Source organism: Salvelinus fontinalis, chromosome 31 (genome assembly GCF_029448725.1).
Source record: "Salvelinus fontinalis isolate EN_2023a chromosome 31, ASM2944872v1, whole genome shotgun sequence".
NCBI lineage: Eukaryota > Metazoa > Chordata > Actinopteri > Salmoniformes > Salmonidae > Salvelinus > Salvelinus fontinalis.
In genome coordinates, this window is record NC_074695.1 from 43,105,052 (window position 1) to 43,128,715 (window position 23,664).

The 23,664-nt window shown below is 48.5% G+C and overlaps 1 protein-coding gene across 1 annotated transcript in view; it reads left to right on the top strand.

Moving 5' to 3' along the window:
- The first annotated feature begins 1,536 nt into the window (after window positions 1–1,536).
- LOC129829320 (cadherin EGF LAG seven-pass G-type receptor 3-like) overlaps window positions 1,537–23,664 on the top strand; it is a 52,582-nt gene continuing 30,454 nt past the window's right edge. The window contains exons 1-9 of the mRNA XM_055890997.1: window positions 1,537–7,224; window positions 14,121–14,458; window positions 14,871–15,159; window positions 17,824–18,046; window positions 18,771–18,886; window positions 18,986–19,074; window positions 19,619–19,776; window positions 22,715–22,878; window positions 23,078–23,203. Of these exons, the coding sequence (XP_055746972.1) occupies window positions 1,653–7,224; window positions 14,121–14,458; window positions 14,871–15,159; window positions 17,824–18,046; window positions 18,771–18,886; window positions 18,986–19,074; window positions 19,619–19,776; window positions 22,715–22,878; window positions 23,078–23,203 (7,075 nt within the window). The 5' untranslated portion in view covers window positions 1,537–1,652. The remainder of the gene's footprint in view (window positions 7,225–14,120; window positions 14,459–14,870; window positions 15,160–17,823; window positions 18,047–18,770; window positions 18,887–18,985; window positions 19,075–19,618; window positions 19,777–22,714; window positions 22,879–23,077; window positions 23,204–23,664) is intronic.

Consider the following 23,664-nt stretch of genomic DNA (forward strand, 5'->3'; position numbering starts at 1 on the left):
ATAATCAGGTCGGTCATGGCGCTACTAAAAATGACCCAACATGTTAGCTTAGTCATTTCTACTCGGCAAGAAATCCATGGTGTGGACTGCCCATACTTACAGTTATTTGGTTAAAGTGTTCGATCGGGCTTCCTAGTGTAGGATTCTTTCAGCATTGTTTAGATGGACGCTGTCCATGGTTTTGTAATGCGGACATTTCCCATAGCCTGCTCATCTATCCCATCAAGATTTTGTCTGGTTTCATCACTTCCCTCTTTCCTAAGTGAACGATATTGACACTGAGCTTGGGTGAAATGCTGAACATATAGTACTCCAAGGCTCAGGGTTTTAGGCTACATTATGAACAGATACAGTTTTACAGCACCCTGCTTTGGTGTCACTTCACATTTCAGATACTTTCCATTAATACAAAAAATGTGTTTATATCCAGATACATTATTTATATTAAACGTAGGAAAATCATGGAAGAAAAGCCTATAATGTAGCCTACTTGGATTTTCTTTATCCCACTATTTCAGAATAATATCACAAGTACCAGTTTGTCTAGACGACTTTGCGCGTGTCGACATGTATCCGTCCTAATCACGGAGAGGGCGGCTCGCCAGTATAACCTAACCTACTTTTCACAGCAATTATTGTTGGTGTGCAGGCAAGGCGAGCAATGATACCCAACATGGCTGACTGCCTGCCCCTCGCTCCCTCGCGCCTAATGGCTTACTGTTCTCAGCTCCGAGAGAAGGATAGAACCGAGAACATAGAGCGCGAGGGGTTTGAGTTTTTTTTGTGCACCTCATTATTGTGGCCGGAGCATGAATATTTCAACATACGTGGATCAGCTCCAACCGTGGCGGCGGCGACAGCCAGACTGAGAGAAACACAGATTGGTTTTCATAGCAGAACTATTTTGTAGCACAACACATCCGATGATGCAAGTCAAGGCTGCCAGACACGCCTTCCCTCCCTCAGCCATTTCCAAAATGTGGGGATTTTATTTTAGGTCGTAGAATTCACCATCAGAATGAATTATGTGACTGAATTTGGACTAAAAATGACCATATTTCCATATAAACGACTTTTTATCCACTTTGTAAATACAACGAAATATATTGGTGATGACCATATCGAAGGAAAAGCAATGAATAGGTAGCCTACTAATTACTCATCGATGTGTAGGCAGAGCATGACGTCATGGAGAGGCTCAATTCGTTTTCGTAGACTATATAACATAGGCCTAACTGTGTTTAAAATGTATTAGGGTACAAGTGACAGAAAATGTGCAATAATAAATATAATTTACAGTGCCCTCTGTGCTATAATGTAATATTTAATAAAGCCTACATATTTATAATTATTACCAAAATGACATTAGGTTGCATATGCTTCATTGCTACTATGTTCCGCTATAGCCTATATACACTTTAATTTATTTAGATGGGTTGACTAAAATATGAATGCGAGTGAGATATAGTTCCGAGTCGCCTTCCAGTTGTGGATATGGCGGCTACGGTGGTTTAACAGCCCTGCGAGCTGGAATAAACCAGGGAGGTGGAGGAAGAGAGCATCGAGGGGGAGGGGTGTTGAGAGGAGGAGGAGAGCGTAACGCGAGGATGGATAGTACCACCGGGGTCTGCTGAGAGCCATGTTGGATATGAATGAAAGGGAGAGTTGCTGCACCCCTGACGCCGACAGACCGAGTTCTACCGAACACAGCGAGTAAATGCCAACTTCCCGGGCCCACGGAGAGACGGGGGAGCGCGGGGGAAGGTGTCGGGCGGTGCCGCTGGAGCTGGCTACCTAGCCGGCGACGGAAGAGAGAGAGACGCACTCGAAGAGAGCGAGAGAGAGGGAGAGAGAAAGAGAGAGGGGTGAGAGGGAGAAAGGGGGAGAGGAGAAAGGATCTTACCAGACTAATGGCTGCACTGCTACTGGGTTCCAGCCTGCTCTCACCACTTCTTCTCCACCTGCTCCTCAGCCCTTTGTTCGCGGTTAACCCGGGGAAGTTAGTAGGGACCTGTCGTTGGAGCCCGGGACCCTGCCCTGAGACACCGAGCCATCCAAGGGAAGCTGGGGTCTTGGCGAGCAGCAGTGGTTCGGTGATCTGCCCCAGGTGGACGTTACAACGTCTCCCATCGGAACGGCTCACATCGGAACCTGCATTCCCGGTGTGGAGTCCTTTTATATGGCAAGGGGCGCACGGAGACCCTTTTGAACCGTTGTGCACCGAAGAGGGAGGTGCGAGAGGGCCGTGGAATGGAGTCAGGCACCCCCATCCTGCAGGTAGGAGCAGGAGCAGCGGTGGGGAGAGGGGCGTTGTTTCACCTGTTTTCTCTTCGCGGGTTCAAAAGGCCAAAAAGCGGTATATACAAAGTACTAGAGTTTGCGCGTGGTCACCACCCTGTCTGACGCCGGCCAAACCCGACACAGGGAGAGTCTTTGTGCGCGGCCAACACCAGGGACCTGAGAGCGAGTCGTCGGGGATTACTAGAGACGTTCGAGGGGCTTCTCACAGGTGTACAAGGACCCTTCACCGGCCACTTCCCCCAACACAGCAAATATCTACAGCTAAGCAACCACCTGGACAGCTGCCATGGGGCCCTCCACGCTCTCATTTGGGCAATAATGCTTTGGACGCCGGCGAGGTGGCCACCGGTGCTTGTTCTCATTTAAGTAGTCACAATGTTATCGATCTCACCAGTGATGGTTGTAATCGTTCGTTTACTAAAGCCATTGGGAGAACGGGGAGGAGCGTGGCGCATGGGCCCTGCCCATGCTATCTCACCTCAGCCACCGCAGGCAGCGCAGCCAGATGTTACCAGTCACCCGGGATTACTGATGGGGCCATGGCCCTCACAGGTTATTTCAGGCATACCCGCTCCAGTCCTGGGCATGCCATGGTTCTGGGCAGGAGGAGGGAGGGAGAGAAGGCACAAGGCAACAAACACGTGAACAAAAATGATCTGGATAATGATTTGGCCTCTGTTTATATAACAACTAAGCTTAAGGAGCCGGCTGCTCCTCCACAGAGAATATCAGTGTTGGCAGGCCGAGAACAGAGCGCTCAACCCCGGGTAGAGAGTAAGGGGTTACCCTGGGGGTCTCTCCCCGGAACGAGGTGTTGTGGTTTGCAGCGGATGGATATGGGGGGAGGACTTTCAGCCAACGTTATAGGTCCCAGGGGAAGCATAGAAGTGAGTAATCTCGACATTCAATTTCCCCCCACCACAAATATCACTGATAGTCTATGTTTGCCATCTAACGGAACCGGTAATGAAAACAGAAATTCTACTAGCTCATTTTCCTTATTCCATGACGACATACAGGCAGCAGAATCGGCTGCTCAAGCCAATGTTCCTTATCCTCAGTCTGAGCCAGCTCACAATGAGTCAGCTATCGTCACGCCTATATTGTCTTCCATCACCGCTCTCACAATATCAGCCTCGGTACACGCTGGTGCAATTAAGTCTGGTGTTACTCACAGGGATATCGTTATCACAAACCCCTTTCCATTCTCCATGCGGCTCAATCTAAATAAACGGGATAGTGACTCAGACTCACATTCCCAGCCACGGACAAGCCTCCTCTACAGACCCCCTCCCCTTCAAATAGGTTCAGCACCACAGGCACAATGGACAGCACCCATGAAAACCTCTACCCAGCTTTCTCCAAGTAAACATGCATATTCGGCTCACCACTTTCAGCCATTGTTTTGGGAGAATGTTCACAACGTCAATAATAATAACAATATCAGAAATTACAACCAGAACCACAACAACAACAACAACAACAACAACAACAAAGAGGAGAATGTTCAGATGAATGATGAAAGAAATGGTGTCAATAGTAGACAGGCGTCAGTGGATCTGAGCGGACCATGCTCACAGACACAGCTGGGCTTGGTCCCTGAAGAATTGCTCGACACTGCGTGTGTTGACAGCAGCTCAGGCGACAGCTTAACTACTGTCCAGGGGGGCACTCGCCCGCAATTAAAATCAGGTAAACTGGTGCCATTACAACAGGAAGGTGTCAGTCAGCCAGAAGGGCATATGGGGGGCGAAGTTGATGAGGGGCCTGGGGGAAGCGAATTACAGGCGGGGGAGGGAGAGAGACAGGCCAGAGAGGCATGGAGGGAGGAAGTGGAGGAGTGGGAGTCAGAGGGAATAAGAAAGGGAGCCACAGCCCAGACAGATGCAACTGTAGAGGCAGCGGGAGAGAGAGAGAAGGGTCAGGAGAGGGCCAGCCTCACACAGACACAGAGTGGAGCAGGAGGAAAAGGGGAGGGGAAGAGAGTGTGGCAGGGGCCTGAAAGCACACAGGAAGACGAGGAGGAAAGGCACAGGTCAAGGGGAGAGAGAAGCTTTGGAAGGCAGACCGTGGAAGATGAAGGTGAGGAGGACAGAGGGAAAGAGGTTTTGGTGGTGGGGCGCGCTCGCCGAGCTGCCAACAGACACCCTCACTTCTCCCAGTATAACTTCCAGGTGCAGGTTCCAGAAAACCAGCCCCCAGGCTCCTCAGTCATAGCCATGTCAGCCACCGACCCAGACGCAGGTGAAGCAGGCAGGCTCAGCTACACCATGGCCCCTCTCATGAACAGCAGATCCACTGACTACTTCCACATCGACCCCGACACAGGCCTCATCACCACCTCCCAGGTGCTGGACAGGGAGCACATGGACCTGCACTACTTCCGGGTCACGGCGTCAGACCACGGCTCTCCACGCCTCTCTGGCACCACCATGGTGGCAATCACTGTGGCCGACCGCAATGACCACTCGCCTATCTTTGAGCACACAGAGTACCGGGAGACCATCCGGGAGAACGTGGAGGAGGGCTATCCCATCCTGCAGCTCCGAGCCACTGACCTGGATGCCCCGTCCAATGCCAACATCCGCTACCGCTTCATAGGAGACACAGCTGCTGCGGCCCGGGCCGCATTTGAGATCGACCCCCGCTCAGGGCTGATCACCACACGGGGCGTGGTCGACCGGGAGACCAACGAGCGCTACACCCTCCACGTGGAGGCCAGCGACCAGGGAAGGGAGCCCGGGCCGCGCTCGGCCATCGTTAAGGTCTTCATCACAGTGCTGGACGAGAACGACAACGTGCCCCAGTTCAGCGAGAAGCGCTATGTGGTGGCGGTCAGGGAGGACATCCGGCCCCACTCGGAGATCCTGAGGGTGAGCGCTACGGACCATGATAAGGATAGCAACGCGGCTGTCCACTACAACATCATCAGTGGGAACAGCCGGGGTCAGTTCTCCATCGACAGTGTGACGGGGGAGATCCAGGTAGTTGCCCCTCTGGACTTCGAGGCAGAGAGGGAATACACTCTGAGGGTTCGAGCCCAGGACAACGGCCGGCCACCCCTCTCCAATAACACAGGTATCATCAGCGTGCAGGTGACCGACGTCAATGACAACCCTCCCATCTTCGTGTCCACGCCGTTCCAGGCGTCAGTGCTGGAGAGCGCCCCCGTGGGCAGCTCCATCCTCCACATCCAGGCCATTGACACCGACTCTGGGGACAACGCCCGTCTGGAGTACAGGCTGACTGGCACCAGCCCTGACACGCCCTTCGTCATTAACTCCGCCACCGGCTGGGTGACGGTCAGTTCGGCTCTCGACCGGGAGTCTGTGGAACACTTCTTCTTTGGGGTGGAGGCCAGAGACTATGGCATCCCACTTCTCTCTGCCACAGCCAGCGTGACCATAACAGTGATGGACGTCAACGACAACAGGCCAGAGTTCCTGCAGAAAGAGTACTTTGTGAGGCTCAACGAGGATGCAGCTGTGGGCACCAGTGTGGTCATTGTGACCGCGGTCGACCGTGATGTCAACAGTGCGGTCACCTATCAGATCACGGGGGGCAACACGCGTAACCGCTTTGCTATAAGCACAGCCGGAGGGTCGGGGATGCTCTCTCTAGCACTGCCGCTCGACTACAAACAGGAGCGCCGATACGTTCTGACTGTGACGGCTTCCGACCGCACGCTACATGACACGTGCCAGGTCCACGTCAACATCACGGACGCCAACACACACCGGCCTGTATTCCAGAGCGCTCACTACTCAGTGACTGTGAACGAGGACCGCCCCCCGGGCAGCACGGTCGTGGTCATCAGCGCCACGGATGATGACGTTGGCGAAAACTCTCGCATCACCTACTTCCTGGAAGACAACATCCCCCAGTTCCGCATTGACCCGTCCAGTGGAGCCATCACCCTGCAAGCCGAGCTGGATTACGAGGACCAGATGACCTACACTCTGGCCATCACTGCACGGGACAACGGCATCCCACAGAAGTCTGACACCACCTACGTAGAGGTGAATGTGAACGATGTGAACGACAACGCACCACAGTTCCTCAGCCCCAGGTACCAGGGCACCGTCAGTGAAGACGCCCCACCCTTCACTAGCGTCCTACAGATATCCGCAATGGACCGAGATGCCCATGCCAACGGCCGCGTCCAGTACACCTTCCAGAATGGGGAGGACGGTGACGGAGACTTCACCATCGAGCCCACATCGGGCATCGTACGCACGGTCCGCCGTCTGGACCGCGAGAGTGTTCCATTCTATGAGCTGACGGCGTACGCCGTGGACCGTGGTGTGCCTCCCCAGCGGACGCCCGTTCACATCCAGGTGACGGTTCTCGACGTCAACGACAACGCTCCTGTCTTCCCGGCAGACGACTTTGAGGTTCTGGTGAAGGAGAACAGCGCTGTGGGGTCGGTGGTGGCCCAGATCACAGCCACAGACCCAGACGAGGGGACCAATGCCCAGATCATGTATCAAATCGTAGAAGGTAACATCCCTGAGATCTTCCAGATGGACATCTTCTCCGGGGAGCTCACCTCCCTCATCGACCTGGACTACGAGGCCCGCTCTGAGTACGTGATCGTGGTCCAGGCCACCTCAGCCCCCCTGGTGAGCCGGGCCACAGTGCGCATCCGGCTGGTGGACCAGAACGACAACCGGCCCCAGCTCCAGGACTTCCAGATCGTCTTCAACAACTTTGTGTCCAACCGCTCCAACAGTTTCCCCAGCGACGTGATTGGCCGGGTGCCGGCCCACGACCCCGATGTGTCAGACCACCTGTACTACTCCATTGCCCGGGGAAACGACCTACACCTGCTGCTGCTCAACCACAGCAGTGGGGAGATCCGGCTGAGCCGCAAGCTGGACAACAACAGAGCCTTGGTGGCCCCCATGCTCATCACTGTCACAGGTGAGAGACAGAGGGAGAAAGTGTGGCTGGATGTGTGAGAGAGGGAGGGGGAGAGAGAGATGTGTGTGAGAGAGAGGGTGTGGGAAGGGATTGTCAGAAAATGCGAATGAGGGGTATTTGAGATACTTAGGCTCTTGTTTCACGATTTATGTTATTTTTGTGAATTAAATGAAAGAGGCAACATGGGCATGAAATGATAAACTTCCTGGTAAGGATGGTTTGTGATTTATTTTACTGTACAACAGTCATGCATTTTTAGTTTGTTAAAGAGCTTTTATATGGCCAGTGTTTTTTTGTGTGACCTGCTGGTCTATTTACAGAGCTTCTATTCAGCCTCTCTCAGCCGACTCCTCTCCTCTAGGACTGGAGTGTTATGAGATTATAATGAAATACAGTCAGTCTGAGAGCAAGTCTGTCAGATTCATTGTGCGTGCTGCTGTCTGTGTTTCCTGCCTGGCTCTCCCTCCCCTCTCTTCTCCCCTTCACAATCTCTCTCTCTCTCTCTCTCTCTCTCTCTCTCTCTCTCTCTCTCTCTCTCTCTCTCTCTCTCTCTCTCTCTCTCTGGCTCTCTGGCTCTCTGGCTCTCTGGCTCTCTGGCTCTCTGGCTCTCTGGCTCTCTGGCTCTCATGCTCTCTCTCTCTCTCTCTTTGGCTCTCATGGTCTCTCTCTTTATCTCCCTGCTCTTTACTAAGACTAGAGAGAGGGGAGATTAAGATGTAATAAAGTCGGTCTAAGATCCCAGCAGGACAGCAGGCCAGGCCTGTACTCATCTGATATCTGTCTCCGTCCATCTGTCTGTCTTTCCTTCCCTGGGGCACCAACACACAACACCACTTCCCCTCTTTTGTGTGTGCGCGTGCGCAAGTGCTTGCATGTGTATCTGTGTTTGTGTGTGTCTGCACAGTACATATGGGTGTAGACAGAGAGCTTTGGAGAGGAAAGGCAAATGAGCATTAAATCAGTTGTATTTGTCACATTCTTCGTAGACAACAGGTGTAGACTAATAGTGAAACACTTACTTACTTATGTTCCAAGTTAAAGTTTAGAAAATAGAAATAGTGAAACGAGGAATAAATACACAGTGAATAACGAATGGAAATAACGAGTAAATACAACGTGGCAATATACAGGGAGTAGAAAATTACATGGCTATATATAGGGAGTACCAGTACCGAGTCGACATGCAGGGGTACGAGGTAATTGAGGTAGCTATGTACCTTACAAATAGGTAAGGGTAAAGTGACTAGGCAACAGGATAGATCATAGACAGTAGCAGCCTCATATGTTCAGAAGAGTTAGTGTGTTCGTGCAAAAAAGGATCAATGCAGGTATCCGGTTAGCCGTTTGATGAGCTATTTAGCAGCCTTGTTTAGAAGTCTTATGGCTTGGGGGTAGAAGCTGTTCACGGTTCTGTTGGTTCCAGACTTAGTGCACTGGTACCGCTTGCTGTGCGGTAGAAGAGAGAACAGTCTGTGACTTGGGTGGCTGAAGTCTTTAACAATTTTTTGGGCCTTCCTCTGACACCGCCTGGTATAGAGGTCCTGGATGGCAGAGAGCTCGGCCGCAGTGATAAACTAGGCCATGAGCACTACCCTTTGTAGCACCTTGCGGTCGGATTCCAAGCAGTTGCCGTACCAAACGGTGATGCAGCCAGTTAAGATGCTCTCGAGGGTGCAGCTGTAGAACGTTTTGAGGATCTGATGGCCCATGCCAAATCTTTTCATCCTCCTGAGGGGGAAGAGGTGTTGTGGTGCCCTCTTCACGACTGTGTTGGTGTGTTTGAACCATGATAGATCCTTAGTGATGTGGACACCAAGGAACTTTAAGCTCTCGACCCGCTCTACTACAGCCCCATCGATGTGAATCCACGATCAGCTCCTTTGTTTGACTGACCTCCTCCCTATAGGTTGTCTCATTGTTGTTGGTTATCAGGCCTACCACCGTTGTCTGTCGGCAAACGTTATGATGGTTTTGGAGTCCTTCGCAGCCACACAGTCGTGGGTGAACAGGGAATACAGGAGGGGACTAAGCATGCAACCCTGAGGGGCTCCCGTGTTGAGGGTCATCGTGGCAAATGTGTTGTTGCCTACCCTCACCACCTGGGGGCGGCCCGTCAGGAAGTCCAGGATCCAGTTGCAGAGGCAGGTGTTCAGTCCCTTAACTGAGTGTCGAGTTCGGAGGGCACTATGGCGTTGAACGCTGAGCTGTGGTCAGCATTCTCACACAGGTGTTCCTTTTGTCCAAGCCCTACCACATCCGACGAGTGTCAGAGCCGGTGTTGTAGGATTCGATCTTAGTCCTGGTTGATGACGTCAGAGGGCGTAGCAGGATTTCTTATAAGGGTCCGGGTTAGTGTCCCTCTCATTGAAAGCGGCAGCTCTAGCCTGTCATTTTGCCTGTAATCCTTGCTTCTGGTTGGGATATGTACGTACGTACGGTCACAGTGGGGACGACGTTGTCGATGCACTTATTAATAAAGCCGGAGACTGATGTGATAAACTCCTCAATGCCATCGGATGAATCCCGGAACATGTTCCAGTCTGTGAAACAGTCCCCCGTAGCTTTGCATCCAATTCATCGGACCTCTTCCGTATTGGGAGCGTCACGGGTACTTCCTGTTTGAGTTTGTGATTGTAAGCAGGAATCAGGAGGATATAATTATGGTCCGATTTGCCAAATGGAGAGTGAGGGAGAGCTTTGAATGCTTCTCTGTGTGTGGCGTAAAGGTGATCTAGAGTATTTTTCGCTTATAGTTTCACAGGTGACATGCTGGTAGAAATGAGGTAGACATGCTAGGCACAACGACGCTACCAATTTTAGACGAGTCCCCTAACACCTTTTCCATGGAGTGGTTATAATAGTTAGTCTTTCAAACGTTTCGGACGCTACAGACTTTTTAGCGAGAAGACCGATTTTTGGGATGTCTCATGGTCTGACAAACACCGCTCTAGCTCTGTCACCTTTCACCTCAGATGAGGAAGTGTAACACAGGTGGATGCGGTGGATTGAGACGCATTCAATGCAAAACAACAGATATTTCTAGCTTAAACTGACGGATTTTGACGGGGATCATTTTATTATGTTACTTAGATTGACTCTACGGGGGTTTTAAAATGTGTGTTGTACACTTTTGTTTACCGTCCAACTTACATAATTGTGTTCTTGACTGGTCACGCATGGGATGGCAAGAGTTCACACAGTTTACAGTGTCCGTAAAGAGATCCTTCTCTTCCTGCTCCAGTTATAGGATTTTCCCATTATATAATCCATCTGTAATGCCCTTTATTAAACACAAGAGACAGCAGGGTTCAATACCCCCTCTCTTTCCTCTGTCAGCATCATCCTTTATTTATTCAACACACATAAATACATCCTGTAGGGAGTGTTCAGGCATATTTTGTGTGTGTGTGTGTTTGTCTGTGTAAGTACAGTATAGTCAAAGAGTCATTTCTCATTATATACTGTACATACAGTAGTTGTCAACTACACAATATACACAAAAGTATGTGGACACCCCTTCAAATGAGTGGATTTGGCTATTTTAGCCACACCTGTTGCTGTGTATAAAATGTATAACATCGAGAACACAGCCATGCAGTCTCCATCGACAAACATTTGCAGTAGAATGACCTTACTGAAAATCTCAGTGACTTTCAACTTGGCACCGTCATAGGATGCCACCTTTCTGCTGTTATCGTCTAGGAGCAGCAACGGCTTAGTAGGTAGGCCACAAAAGCTCACAGAACAGGGCTGCCGAGTGCTGAAGCGCTGAACGCGTAAACATTTCTGTCCTCGGTTGCAACACTCACTACCGAGTTTCAAACGGACTCTGGAAGCAACGTCAGCACAAGAACTGTTTGTCGGGAGCTTGATGAAATAGGTTTCCATGGCTGAGCAGCCTCACATAAGCCGAAGATCACCATGCGCTATGCCAAGCATCGACTGGAGTGGTGTAAAGCTTACCACAATTGGACTCTGGAGCAGTGGAAAGTGGAGTGATGAATCACGCTTCACCATATGGCAGTCCAAATAACAAATCTGGGTTTGGTGGATGCCAGAAGAACACTACCTACCTGAATGCATAGTTCCAACTGTAAAGTTTGGTGGAGGTGGAATAATGGTCTGGGGCTGTTTATCATGGTTCGGTCTAGGCCCCTTAGTTCCAGTGAAGGGAAATCTTAATGCTACAGCATACACTGACATTCTAGACAATTCTGTGCTTCCAACTTTGTGGCAACAGTTTGGGGAAGGCCCTTTCCTGTTTCAGCATGACAATGCCCCCATGCACAAAGTGAGGTTCAAACAGTAGTGGTTTGCCGAGATCGGTGTGGAAGAACTTGACTGGCCTGCACAGAGCCCTGACCTCAACCTCACCAAACACCTTTGGGAGGAATTGGAACACCGACTGCGAGCCAGGCCTAATCGCCAGACACCAGTGCCCGACCTCACTAATGGTCTTGTGGCTGAATGGAAGTCCCCGCAGCAATGTTCCAACATCTTGTGGAAAGCCTTACCAGAAGAGTTGAGGCTGCTATAGCAGCAAAGAGGGGACCAATTCCACGTTAATGATTTTGGAAGGAGATGTTCGACAAGCAGGCGTCCACATACTTTTGGCCAGTGTACCTTTCATGTGACCCGGTAGATAGATCTGTACATCTGGGTAGGAATAAGGAGGATGATGTGTAGTTAAGATCATTGAGACTTTAAGCATCTGTCTAAGTACAATGCATTTATATGCTTATGCCTTATGTGTGTTTGTTAATATGGTAGAGTAATGTGTGTGTGTGTGTACGTTTTTGTGTAAGCTTGGGTGTGTGTGTGTGCATCTGTGCGTCTGTGTTTGTGTGTGTGTGTGAGTGTGGTTTAATGTATTGTAAAGATGCAGTGTAAGCCTGCAGAGAGAGAGAGCCCCTTTACTGTGTGGCTTATTCCGTTCTGCACTGAGAGTAATGAGTGTTCAGACCTCAGGGGGAGAAGGGCTTTTAAAACAAACAGAGCGCGGAAATCATGTCAGACCACTGCCTGTGATGTGTGTGTGTTCACGCGCGCAAGAGTGGGAATACATGCAGGCCATCGATGTGTGTCTTTCTATGGTTGTTGTGTGTGTTTCTTTCTAGGTGACTGTGTTTGCGCTACACGTGATGTGTTAACTTGTAATCATTCCCATCCATTTGAAAAGGCCAACCCCTGATATGACTGTAGTTACTGGTATAGGCAGTAGGAAGCTTGCTATTTCCAGCTGAGCTTCAGGAAAGGAAGCGTTGCTCATATCTAGGAGGCTGTAAAAGCTCGGTTAGCCAAGTCTACCTGGAAGAGCCCCTAAAACTCCCCTCCTCCGTTTGAAGTGTCAAGTCATGACACGAAAACATGGGTAGGAGCAAAAAGAAGCTCACAACGTGTTATTTACTAACACTTGTTCTCCCTCGCTGCTAAAAATTCTAAAATAACCTTCATTTATGGTTTGGGGAGGGTTCTAAAAGTTTAAAGACGAGCGACGTGCGCTAGAACGGCTTAGTTTCAGGTCAGAGTTCTTTTGTACTCACTGTAGCTACCTGTTTCTGAGTGAGTTAGCTACTCACTGGGTCATATTATTAAACTGTATGTTACAAAATGCAGTTCCTAAGTTAGCTAGCTAATAGCGCTGTTATTTTGTACCCTATCTGCTCCTGATTTAGCTAGCTGCTAGCTCGGTTATATTGTACTGTTTTGGATTAGCCTATATTGCAGCTCATTGTATGTACCTGTTTCTGAATTAACTACGTAGCTGGTTGCTGGACAGAAGCCAGGCATGTGGGCCAAATCACACACGATTATCCTCTTAACCACGATACTTCTCATTTCAATAAGACAGGGTATCAGGAGTAATTAGAAATGCGTTTTTGCAAGCTATTCAATGACAGCCAAAATGTGTAATATCCTTTGCCTGAGCAGTAATTCTGCTATATAATTCGTTTCTCTTTTTAACAATGAGAGAAAGTCGCCAATATCCAATGTTTTTTCTCATATTATTTCTTGAACATGGAGAAATTCGTTTTGGTTTAAGCCTTCCTCTTACAATCCTGGTCGACCCTCTGGCTGTTCATTTATTAAAGTCTTGTTTGTGTGAGGTCAATAGAGAGTCAGCCTCCTCATAATCCTGTAATCAAACCAGCTGCCATCACACCCCTCCCCCACCGTGTCAATATTCTCATTCTGCCTCTCTCTCCCTTCTCACCTTTTCTTTCAGTAGCTCCATCGACCCTCTCTCTCTCTCTCTCTCTCTCTCTCTCTCTCTCTCTCTCTCTCTCTCTCTCTCTCTCTCTATCTCTCTGTTCAATTAAATTCAAGGGCTTTATTGGCATGGGAAACGTGTGTTTACATTGCCAAAGCAAGTCTCTCTCTCTCTCTCTCTCTCTCTCTCTCTCTCTCTCTCTCTCTCTCTCTCTCTCTCTCTCTCTCTCTCTCTCTCTCTCTCTCTCTCTCTCTCTCTCTCTCTGTCTCTCTCTCTCTCATTGTTTTCTCTGTTGTACTCCACAGTACCAAGTTCTTAGCCATGGGGGTCTTTTTGTGGTTTCAAATTATATTATCTTTTTGATTATATTGTACTCTCATCATTGCTTTTATAGTAATACATTTGGTCAATCTCTGGAAAAGTAGTCTAATTATCCTTTGACAAGGGGATGATAAAAGGGAGAATAAATGTGCTCTTTGCTCTGATAGACAATTTAAGTGTATGTGCGTGCGTGCGTGTATGTGTGTGTGCACACTTGTATGTATGAGTGGGGGCAGGGGAAGATTATGCACTTGCAAGACGGCGGCTCACACTAACTAAATATATGTATCTCTAGAGACTGACATTGCAACCTCACGCCCCTCTCTCTCCTCCCCCTCCCCCCCCCTCTCCTCCTCTCTCTCAGACGGTATCCACAGCATCTCGGCCCAGTGCATCCTCCGAGTACTCATCATCACAGAGGACATGTTGAGCAGCAGCGTGACGGTGCGCCTTCAAAACATGTCCCAGGACCACTTCCTGTCCCCTCTGCTTGGTCACTTCCTGGAAGGGGTGTCGGCGGTGCTGTCCGTCCCTCCGGAGGACGTGTTTGTTTTCAACATCCAGCCGGACGGCGAGGCAGGGGGCATCCTGAATGTTAGTTTCACCGCGGCGCTGCCAGGGGGTCATTTCTTCCCGTCCGAAGCCCTGGAAGAGCAACTCTACCTCAACCGGCCCCGCCTCACCTCCCTGGCACAGATGGAGGTACGGGGAGGAGGAGAAACAGACAGATCATTCAGGAATATATATATGCGAATAGACATTCGTCATTACACACTAACACACTAATACACATAACACACTAATACACTAACACACTACTACACTAATATATACCAACATATACAGTAGATGTAAGCACATACTGTAATTAATCTACATGAGCATAGTTTATGTACACACACACCATCTCTCTCTCTCTCTCTCTCTGTCTGTCTGTCTCTGTCTCTGTCTCTGTCTGTCTCTCTCTGTCTGTCTGTCTGTCTCTGTCTGTCTCTTTCTCTCTCTCTCTTTCTCTCTCTCTCTTTCTTTCTCTCTCTTTCACTACCACTCTTTGTCACTCACTCCCTTTCCCACCCGTCCATTGAAGTGAAACCGTCTGTGTGTTGTAATACAGGTGCTTCCGTTCGATGACAACGTGTGTCTGCGGGAGCCGTGTCAGAACTACATGAAGTGCGTCTCGGTGCTTCGCTTCAACAGCTCTGCTCCCTTCATCTCCTCTCCCTCCGTCCTGTTCCGGCCCATCCACCCCATCGCCGGGCTGCGCTGCCGCTGCCCCGCAGGCTTCACTGGGGACTACTGCGAGACGGAGATCAACCTGTGTTACTCCAACCCTTGTTTCAACGGAGGGGTGTGTGCTCGCAGGGAGGGAGGCTACACCTGCATCTGCAGAGAAGACTACACAGGTAGGCTACACAGTTAATGGGTGTTTTGTCACTGTTCCTGTGTGTAAGGGTGAGGCCAGGGGGTTGGTTGGTGGTGGGTTATCTGATTCGCGGTGTCTGTCTAACCGTGTGGTGTTTTGTTGTTGCTGTGTATGAAACGTGTGTGTTTGTCCCAGTGAGTAGTAGTATATCCTCACATTCACAGGAATGCAGGGCTACATGTGTTTTCCCATCTCTGCTCCCTTCCCCTGGGAATAGCTGCAATACAGTCTTATGGTGGAAATGATGGAGAATAGATTTCATGAATATTTTAGAGGTGTTTCATGTTCTCTTTCATTCCAGATCAAAAAAGCTTGAGATGAGCCAGCCCTTTTCTTTCATGAGTCAAAGAGAGAGAGAGAGAGAGAGAGAGAGAGAGAGAGAGAGAGAGATTGAAGAAAGAGAATTGCAAAGGGAAAATCGAGACTGATGGGAAATAGAGAGGAGGGTTTTGATGATTTTCCGTATTGCCTGTGTTGGTATGAAAAGTCGCTGTGTTGTTTCAAAGGACTGCAGACAACTAAACACAGGCATTTAATATTGCGAGAGTGAAAGATGTCCAGGGAAATAACAAAAGACATGGAGGAAGGACAGGATCTACTTGGGGTATAGAGCGATAAAGGAGAGAGGGCGAGTATAGCGAGGGAGAGATGGAGCAGGAGTAACATGAGGACATAAAGGGAGTGAGAGAAGGTAAGATAAGGAGAAGGGGCATCTGAGGCAGAGAGAGCGGAACCAGGCAGAGAAAGGGAGAGAAGGAGGTAGAGAGAGAATAGGGAATAAGGTAGAGAAAGAGGAAGAGAGAGACAGTGAGAGAGACAGTGAGAGGGAAGGAGGAGAGAGAGAGAGAGAGAGAGAGAGAGAGAGAAGGAAGGAGGTAGAGAGAGAGACGGCCTCTGTGTACCATGTGTGGGAGCAAAAGAAGGGGTAGGTTGAGGAGCCGTAGGGGGAGCGACGGCTTTGATGAATAAAACATCCTACGAAGGAAGGGGTGTGAATGCATTAGTTGGATAAAAAAAACGAGATATACAGAGAGAATGAGGAAGAGAGGAGCGAGGAATAGAACACAGGGGGGAAATCAAAAGTAGAGCTCGGGAGAAACGGATCGATGCCAATAGGAAGATGGTTTTACGGATGTGCAGGAATAGGGATGAGGGAACGAGGGAGGAAGAGGGGAAGTCAGGATGGACTGGGGTGTGGGGAGAAGAAAAGAGGGAGAGGACAGGGGGGAGGAGAACAGAAATAGTGCTCAGTTTGTCCGTAGAAAAGAGAGTTGGAGAAGCACTGATAGAATGCTTAGTGCACTTAGTAAGTGCAATCTTTCCATCTTAGGGAGAGTAATTTCTCTTTATCCGCGTACGTCTGTGGAGAATATGAATGTAGGAGCTGATCTCTGCTCCCTGTGTTTTTGTGAGTGGGCCTTCAGTGTGTTGAGTGAGTGCAGATTTGTACAGTAGAGAATGATAGGAGAGTCAGTAAAGTGAAAAGAATCGTCTGTTCTTTCCCGGGGTGGATGAAAGAGCTGTCTGGTCTGGTCTGGTCTGGTCTGGTCTGGTCTGGTCTGGTCTGGTCTGGTCTGGTTTGGTCTGTCTGTCTGTCTGTCTGTCTGTCTGTTTATTTATTTTAATATTAATAAGTCTGTGTGTGTGTGTGCATGTATGTATGTGTGTGTGTGTGTGTGAGCATGCATGTGTGAGAAAGAGAGAGAGAAACATAATGTAATTGGTGGTGGTGGTGATGGTGTGTGTGTGTGTGTGTGTGTGTGTGTGTGTGTGTGTGTGTGTGTGTGTGTGTGTGTGTGTGTCCTGGGGGTGATTTGTAGTGTTGGTGTGTGTTTGGCAGGACCAGCTGGCAGTGAGTGCTGCTGCCTGGGGGTCCGGGGGAATAGAAAGGAGGGGGGAGGGAGGAGGGAGGAAAGAGGGGTGAAAGCCGTTTAAACTCGTGATGCTTTTAGGCGCAGAACCCTGGCATGTTTTAACACCTTACCCATCATACCGGGGGGTACAGTCAGCGTGTGTGTGCGTGTCAGCGCGTGAGGAAACAGACAGGACTTGCATGAGGAACAATCCAGGGCACTCTGCAGCCTCGTCCACAAAGCACAATTGTCTGTCTAGGGGTTGGTTTTTAAACCAATGCCGGTGGCTGCGTAGTGCCTCAACGCTGAACACAAACACTGTGCCAACCCCGAGACAACATCAGGCCCGCCGTACAAAAGGCCTAGCCTGCAGGTTTAACATGATCAGCATGTCTCCACGGACCTCAGCAGGCCTCTAAACTGGGGGGGAGGGCTGGAGTAGCAGTGTGTCTGCAGGTTGAAGGCAGCTCATCCCCACACTGTGTTCATGCACCAGCTCATTGTCGGTGAGGACGGCTGGAGCAGTCTAGGTCTCTAGCTGGGAGGTTGTACTCACATGATGATGTGTTATGTTCGCTGGTTCTGTTTATGTGTGTATTAGGTGTATTTTGTATTTGTGCTTATTGTCCTTTGTTTTTGCTTTTATGTCTGTTGTATGGTCCATATAGTTAGGATACTACGTGGACCATGCATACTTTAGGTTTCTGTGTTTGTATTGATTAGTGTTGTAGTGTACAGTATTGTGTGTATGGTCTGTATGTATAGTAACCTGTGTCCCCTCTCCTTCCCAGGCGAGCGGTGTGAGTGGGACAGGCGTCAGGGTCGCTGTGTCCCGGGGGTGTGTCGGAATGGGGGGACGTGCAGGGAGCTGTCTGGAGGGGGGTTCCGCTGTGAGTGCCCCGCAGGAGGGTGCGAGCGGCCCTACTGCGCTGTCCCTGCACGCTCCTTCCCCCCCAAGTCCTTTATCATGTTCCGAGGCCTCCGCCAGAGATTCCACCTCTCCATCTCTCTCACGTGAGGACCGAACGTCTTTCTCTCTCTCTGTCTCTCTCTGTCTCTCTCGGTCTCTTCACTCTCTCTCTGTCTCTCTCTTTTCTCTTCACTCTCTCTCTCTCTCTCTCTGTCTCTCTCTTTTCTCTTCCCTCTCTCTCTCTCTGTCTGTCTTTTCTCTTCACTCTCTCTGTGTCTCTCTCTTTTCTCTTCACTCTCTGTTTCTCTCTTTTCTCTTCCCTCTCTTTCTCTGCATGCTCTGATTGGTCAGAGGGTGGTCATAAATGTGATTTACATTTGATTCATTTAGGAGGACGTTCTTATCCAGAGCGACTTACAGTAGCAGGCGCGTACACTGTCGTACTTGTTCCTACTGATCTCAGGTGTAATTAAATCCTATGACTCAGAGGTCCACTGGAACAGATATTTTATTATATACTCCTATTATGTACTACTATATTCTAGTACACACTCATATAGCCTTGCAGTAGAGATTTGCAGTGGAGTGACACTTACAGTCTTATATGGTACCATGTGTAGAGCACAGTGTAGTAGAGCTTATAGCCCGTATGTAACAGCGGGGGAAAAGGCTGACGCCACATCATCACTGTTAACATATCAAACCTAGTATTTCACCCATGCAAGTGGACAAAACGTCTGGTTTGGGTTCTGGGCTTGGTTCCTGGGGTGGATGTGCGAGGGATGGCTTTAACTCACAGCGCCCTTACATAGCTGTGGTGTGTTACAGCTTTGCCACTCTGGAGAACAGTGGCCTCCTCTTCTATAACGGACGCTTCAACGAGAAACACGACTTCCTGGCTCTGGAGATCTTGGAGGGCCAGGTGGTGCTCAAGTACTCCACAGGTGGGTGTATATCTGTGTGTGTGTGTGTGTGTGTCCAACCTGTATAATGGTAGGTGAAACCCTGGTTTTGAGTGTGACCTCTGACCTATCTGTCCCCAGGTGAATCGTCCACTCAGGTGAGCCCCTTCCTACCTGGGGGCGTAGCCGATGGCAACTGGCACACCGTCCACATCCACTACTACAACAAGGTGAGCCTCAGTGTGTGTGTGTGTGTGTGTGTGTGTGTGTGTGTGTGTCTCTGCTGCACATACCATGCACTTGTTTACATTTTCTCCACTTCTCCACTTGTTATCAGCCCTGTGAGTTCCCCCCGCCATCTTAGTCCAGGCGCAGTGGCCGCGTTCCTTTGTATGTCAAACTGTCGTCCCCTTTCTCAAATCAAATCCCATTTGAACGTAGACTAACAGCGAAGCGCTCGCTTCCCAACAATATGCCGAGAGAATAATAGAATAATAATAGAACAAATAATATGCAAAAAAAGTTAAGATCAGAAAAAACTAACACACACAAAATAGCAGAATTGTTCAGGAGCCGGTAAAAGGGTTGCTATCCCCTGCAGCGCCGTCTTAGCCATCTCCGACAACCCACTTGTGTGTGTACTGTATTTGACCACCTCTCTGTTGTTTCAGCACAAGCAGCAAGAGTACAGCAGGGTGTTTTGGTGTACGTGTTTGTGTGTGTGTGTGTGTTCTGTGTGTGTGTTATATTTCACTGTCCCTATCTTTGCCCCAGCCCAAGCGCAGTGTGAGCGGGGAGGCCCAGGGTCCGTCTGATGAGAAGGTGGCGGTGGTCAGTGTGGATGACTGTGACACGGCCGTGTCGCTGCGCTTCGGAACACAGCTTGGCAACTATAGTTGTGCTGCTCAGGGCAAGCAGACCAGCTCCAAGAAGTGAGTGTCTCTCTCTCTCTCTCTCTCTCTCTCTCGCTCTCTCTCTCTCCTCCCTCTCTCTCTCTCCTCCCTCTCTCTCCTCCCTCTCTCTCTCTCTCTCTCTCTCTCTCTCTCTCTCTCTCTCCTCCCTCTCTCTCTCTCTCTCTCTCTCTCTCTCTCTCTCTCGCCTCCCTCTCTCTCTCTCCTCTCTCTCTCTCTCTCCTCTCTCTCTCTCTCCCTCTCTCTCTCTCTCTCTCTCTCCTCCCTCTCTCTCTCTCTCTCTCCTCCCTCTCTCTCTCTCTCTCTCCTCCCTCTCTCTCTCTCTCTCTCCTCCCTCTCTCTCTCTCCCCTCTCTCTCTCTCTCCTCCCTCTCTCTCTCTCCTCCCTCTCTCTCTCTCTCTCTCTCTCTCTCTCCTCTCTCTCTCTCTCCTCCCTCTCTCTCTCTCTTTCTTTCTTTATCTCTTTCTCTCTCTCTCTTTCTGTCTTTATCTCTCTCTCCCTCTTTCTTTTTCTCTCTCTCTCGCTCTCTCTCTCCTTCTTTCTTTCTCTCTCTCCTTCTTTCTTTCTCTCTCTCACTCTCTCTCTCAAATTTTCAAATTCAAATTCAAGCTGCTTTATTGGCATGAAAAACATTGTGTCAATATTGCCAAAGCAACAATGTATACAATATACATTGTAATAAAATTATAAACAATGACAAATAATAATATAGAATGGCAGTAAATAATAATACAAAATTAAATATAAAAATAGTAACAATAAAATGGTAACAGTCAATAGTCGAATGTAATGTAATAAATGTAAAAGTAAAATACACTTTTTAACTATAACTAACTTATAACTAAATAACGGTCATCTTCACCATTACATCAGTACTACAACTACTATCATCATTACCACTACTACCACCACCACCATCACTAAACTGCTATCATTACCATTACCACCCATACCACTACTATTTGGAATGATAAACAACAATAATAATAGTAATAACAATAACGGTAATAATAAGTAAGTTACTGCTTACTATGCAGATGTTATTATTCAGTGTCCCTCAGGCTATGGCAGGCAAATACGTATTTGGCTGCAAGAGGAGCCATTGCTCCTTCGCCCATGAGTATTTTTAGTTTTTCCTCTGGGTTTAATAAGTAAAAATTTGGAATAAATGTAGTCATTTCTGTGAATAATGAATCTCTTGGTGAGGAATATTTATCACAGTAAAGGAGAAAGTGCATCTCTGTTTCTACCTCCCCTGTCGTGCAGTGACCACGCTCCTCTTTGGGTAGCCATGTCTTTTTATGTCTGCCGGTTTCTATTGCCAATCGGTGGTCACTCAGCCTGTACTTGGTAAGGATCTGTCTCTGCTTCGTATCTCTGACACAGTAGAGATAATCAGCCAATTCATATTTTCTGTTTAGGGTCAGATAGCAATTTAGTCTGCTTTGGGATTTTGTTTCGTTTTTCCGATGTTGTATATATGAATCCTTTGATTGGTTCATGATTTTGTTTATTGGAATTCTTTCTTTTGAAGCAGTGTTGGTGTCAGCTTGGTTGGTTAGGTCCAACACCAGCTGACTGAGAGGGCTCGTTTCTGGGCTCAGCTCTTGGGTTTGAAGTGCTTTAAATTGCAGACTCGAATTTGGACTTGAATTTAGATGTAGCCAAAATTTGAATGATCTTTTCTGTATTTTCATTATTACTGGAAAGCGGCCCAATTCTGCCCTACATGCATTAGTTGGTGTATTTCTCTGGACTTGTAGGATTTTCCGACAGAATTCTGCATGTAGGGCTTCAATTGGATGTTTGTCCCACATTTTAAAGTCCAGTTTATTAAGTGGCCCCCAAACCTCACTTCCGTAAAGAGCTATTGGTAGGATTACACTGTCAAATATTTTGGTCCAAATTCTACTTGGGATGTTGATTTTGAATAATTTCATTTTTATTGCATACAATGCTCTGCGGGCTTTTTCTTTGAGTGCATTCACTGCCCTATTAAAGTTTCCCGATGCAGATATGGTCAGACCAAGGTAGGTGTCATTTTTTGTGTGTTCAATTATGGTGTTGTTCAGGGTGAATTTATATTTGTGTTTCTGACATCTGTTTTATTTTTGGAAAATCCTGATTTTAGTTTTTTGGAAATTTACTGCCAGGGTCTGTCTCTTTTCTTTCTTTCTTTCTTTCTTTCTTTCTTTCTTTCTTTCTTTCTTTCTTTCTCTCTCTCTCTCTCTCTCTCTCTCTCTCTCTCTCTCTCTCTCTCTCTCTCTCTCTCTCTCTCTCTCTCTCTCTCACACACGTACACACACACACGTACACACACACACACACACACACACACACGTATGCGTGACTTGCAAGTCAGTGTCAGGGTTAACCATTCAGCATTGCCACTTAAGCCTCTTCTCCCTGTCTAGACTTGACAAGTCACCACATCACTGCTGTGCTCTGTAAGTCCTGAGGAAAGTACAAGGATAAAGGACGAGGGCAACATCTAATAATGCTGTGCTCTTCTCTTCCATCTCTCTCTCTCTCTATCCCTATCTCTCTCTCTCTCTCTCTCTCTCTCTCTCTCTCCCTCTCTCTCTCTCTCTCTCTCTCTCTCTCTCTCTCACCTCTCTCTCTCTCTCTCTCTCCCTCTCTCTCTCTCTCTCTCCTCTCTCTCTCCCTCTCTCCCTCTCTCTCTCTCTCTCTCTCTCTCTCGTCTCTCTCTCTCTCTCTCTCTCTCTCTCTCTCTCTCTCGCTCTCTCGCTCTCTCGCTCTCTCTCCCTCTCTCTCTTCCTATCTCTCTCTCTCTCTCTCTCTCTCTCTCTCTCTCTCTCTCTCTCTCTCACTATCTCTCTATCTCTCTCTCCCTATCTCTCTCTCTTCCTATCTCTTTCTCTCTCTTCCTATCTCTTTCTCTCTCTCCCTCTCCCTATCTCTCCCTCTCTCTCTCTCTCTCTCTATTTCTCCTCCTCAGATCTCTGGATCTCACCGGTCCCTTGTTTTTGGGCGGAGTGCCCAACACGCCAGATAATTTTCCGTTCCACACCCGAGAGTTTATCGGCTGTATGAAAGACCTCCACATCGACAACAGTCTTCTGGACCTGGCTGGATACATCGCTAACAACGGAACTCTCCCTGGTCTGTATGGTTGTGCCACACTGTGAGGTCAAGCCTAACATTCACCTCAGTAAAGTGTTATCTTCGTCATGCATTGCTGTCATTGGGAGACAAAGTGAAAATGTTACTGAAGTGGAAATGAGCATTCACCTCTGATGTACCGGAAGCCGCCATTTTGGGTGAGCTTGTTTAACGTGGTGGTTTTCTCCGGTTCTGATAGGCTGCAGTGCCAAGTCGCCCTTCTGTAAATCCAACCCGTGTCAGAATGGAGGAACGTGCCGAGTGAGTTGGGAGACCTTCTCATGTGACTGCCCCCTAGGTTTTGGAGGGAAGGACTGCAGCCATGGTGAGAAACACACTGAAACTTACCGAGATTCCCTAAAAACATGCCACTTCGGGACAGCTATGACCGTAAGTGACTTTTCTATAGCAGGTTAGGAGAATTAACCTAGCAGGTTAGGAGAATTAACCTAGAAGGTTAGGAGAATTAACCTAGCAGGTTAGGAGAATTAACCTAGAAGGTTAGGAGAATTAACCTAGCAGGTTAGGAGAATTAACCTAGCAGGTTAGGAGAATTAACCTAGAAGGTTAGGAGAATTAACCTAGGAGGTTTGGAGAATTAACCTGGCAGGTTAGGAGAATTAGGTCAAGAGAAGGGTTTGGGTTAGCTAAAATGCTCTCCTTATCTGCTATGAAAAGTCACTTCCGGTCGTAGTTCAACCAAAGTCCCGATACGTATCAAGTATAGGCTTTTCTCACATATGATAATAATGGTCAGAACGGAGCAAATGGAATGGCATCAAACAC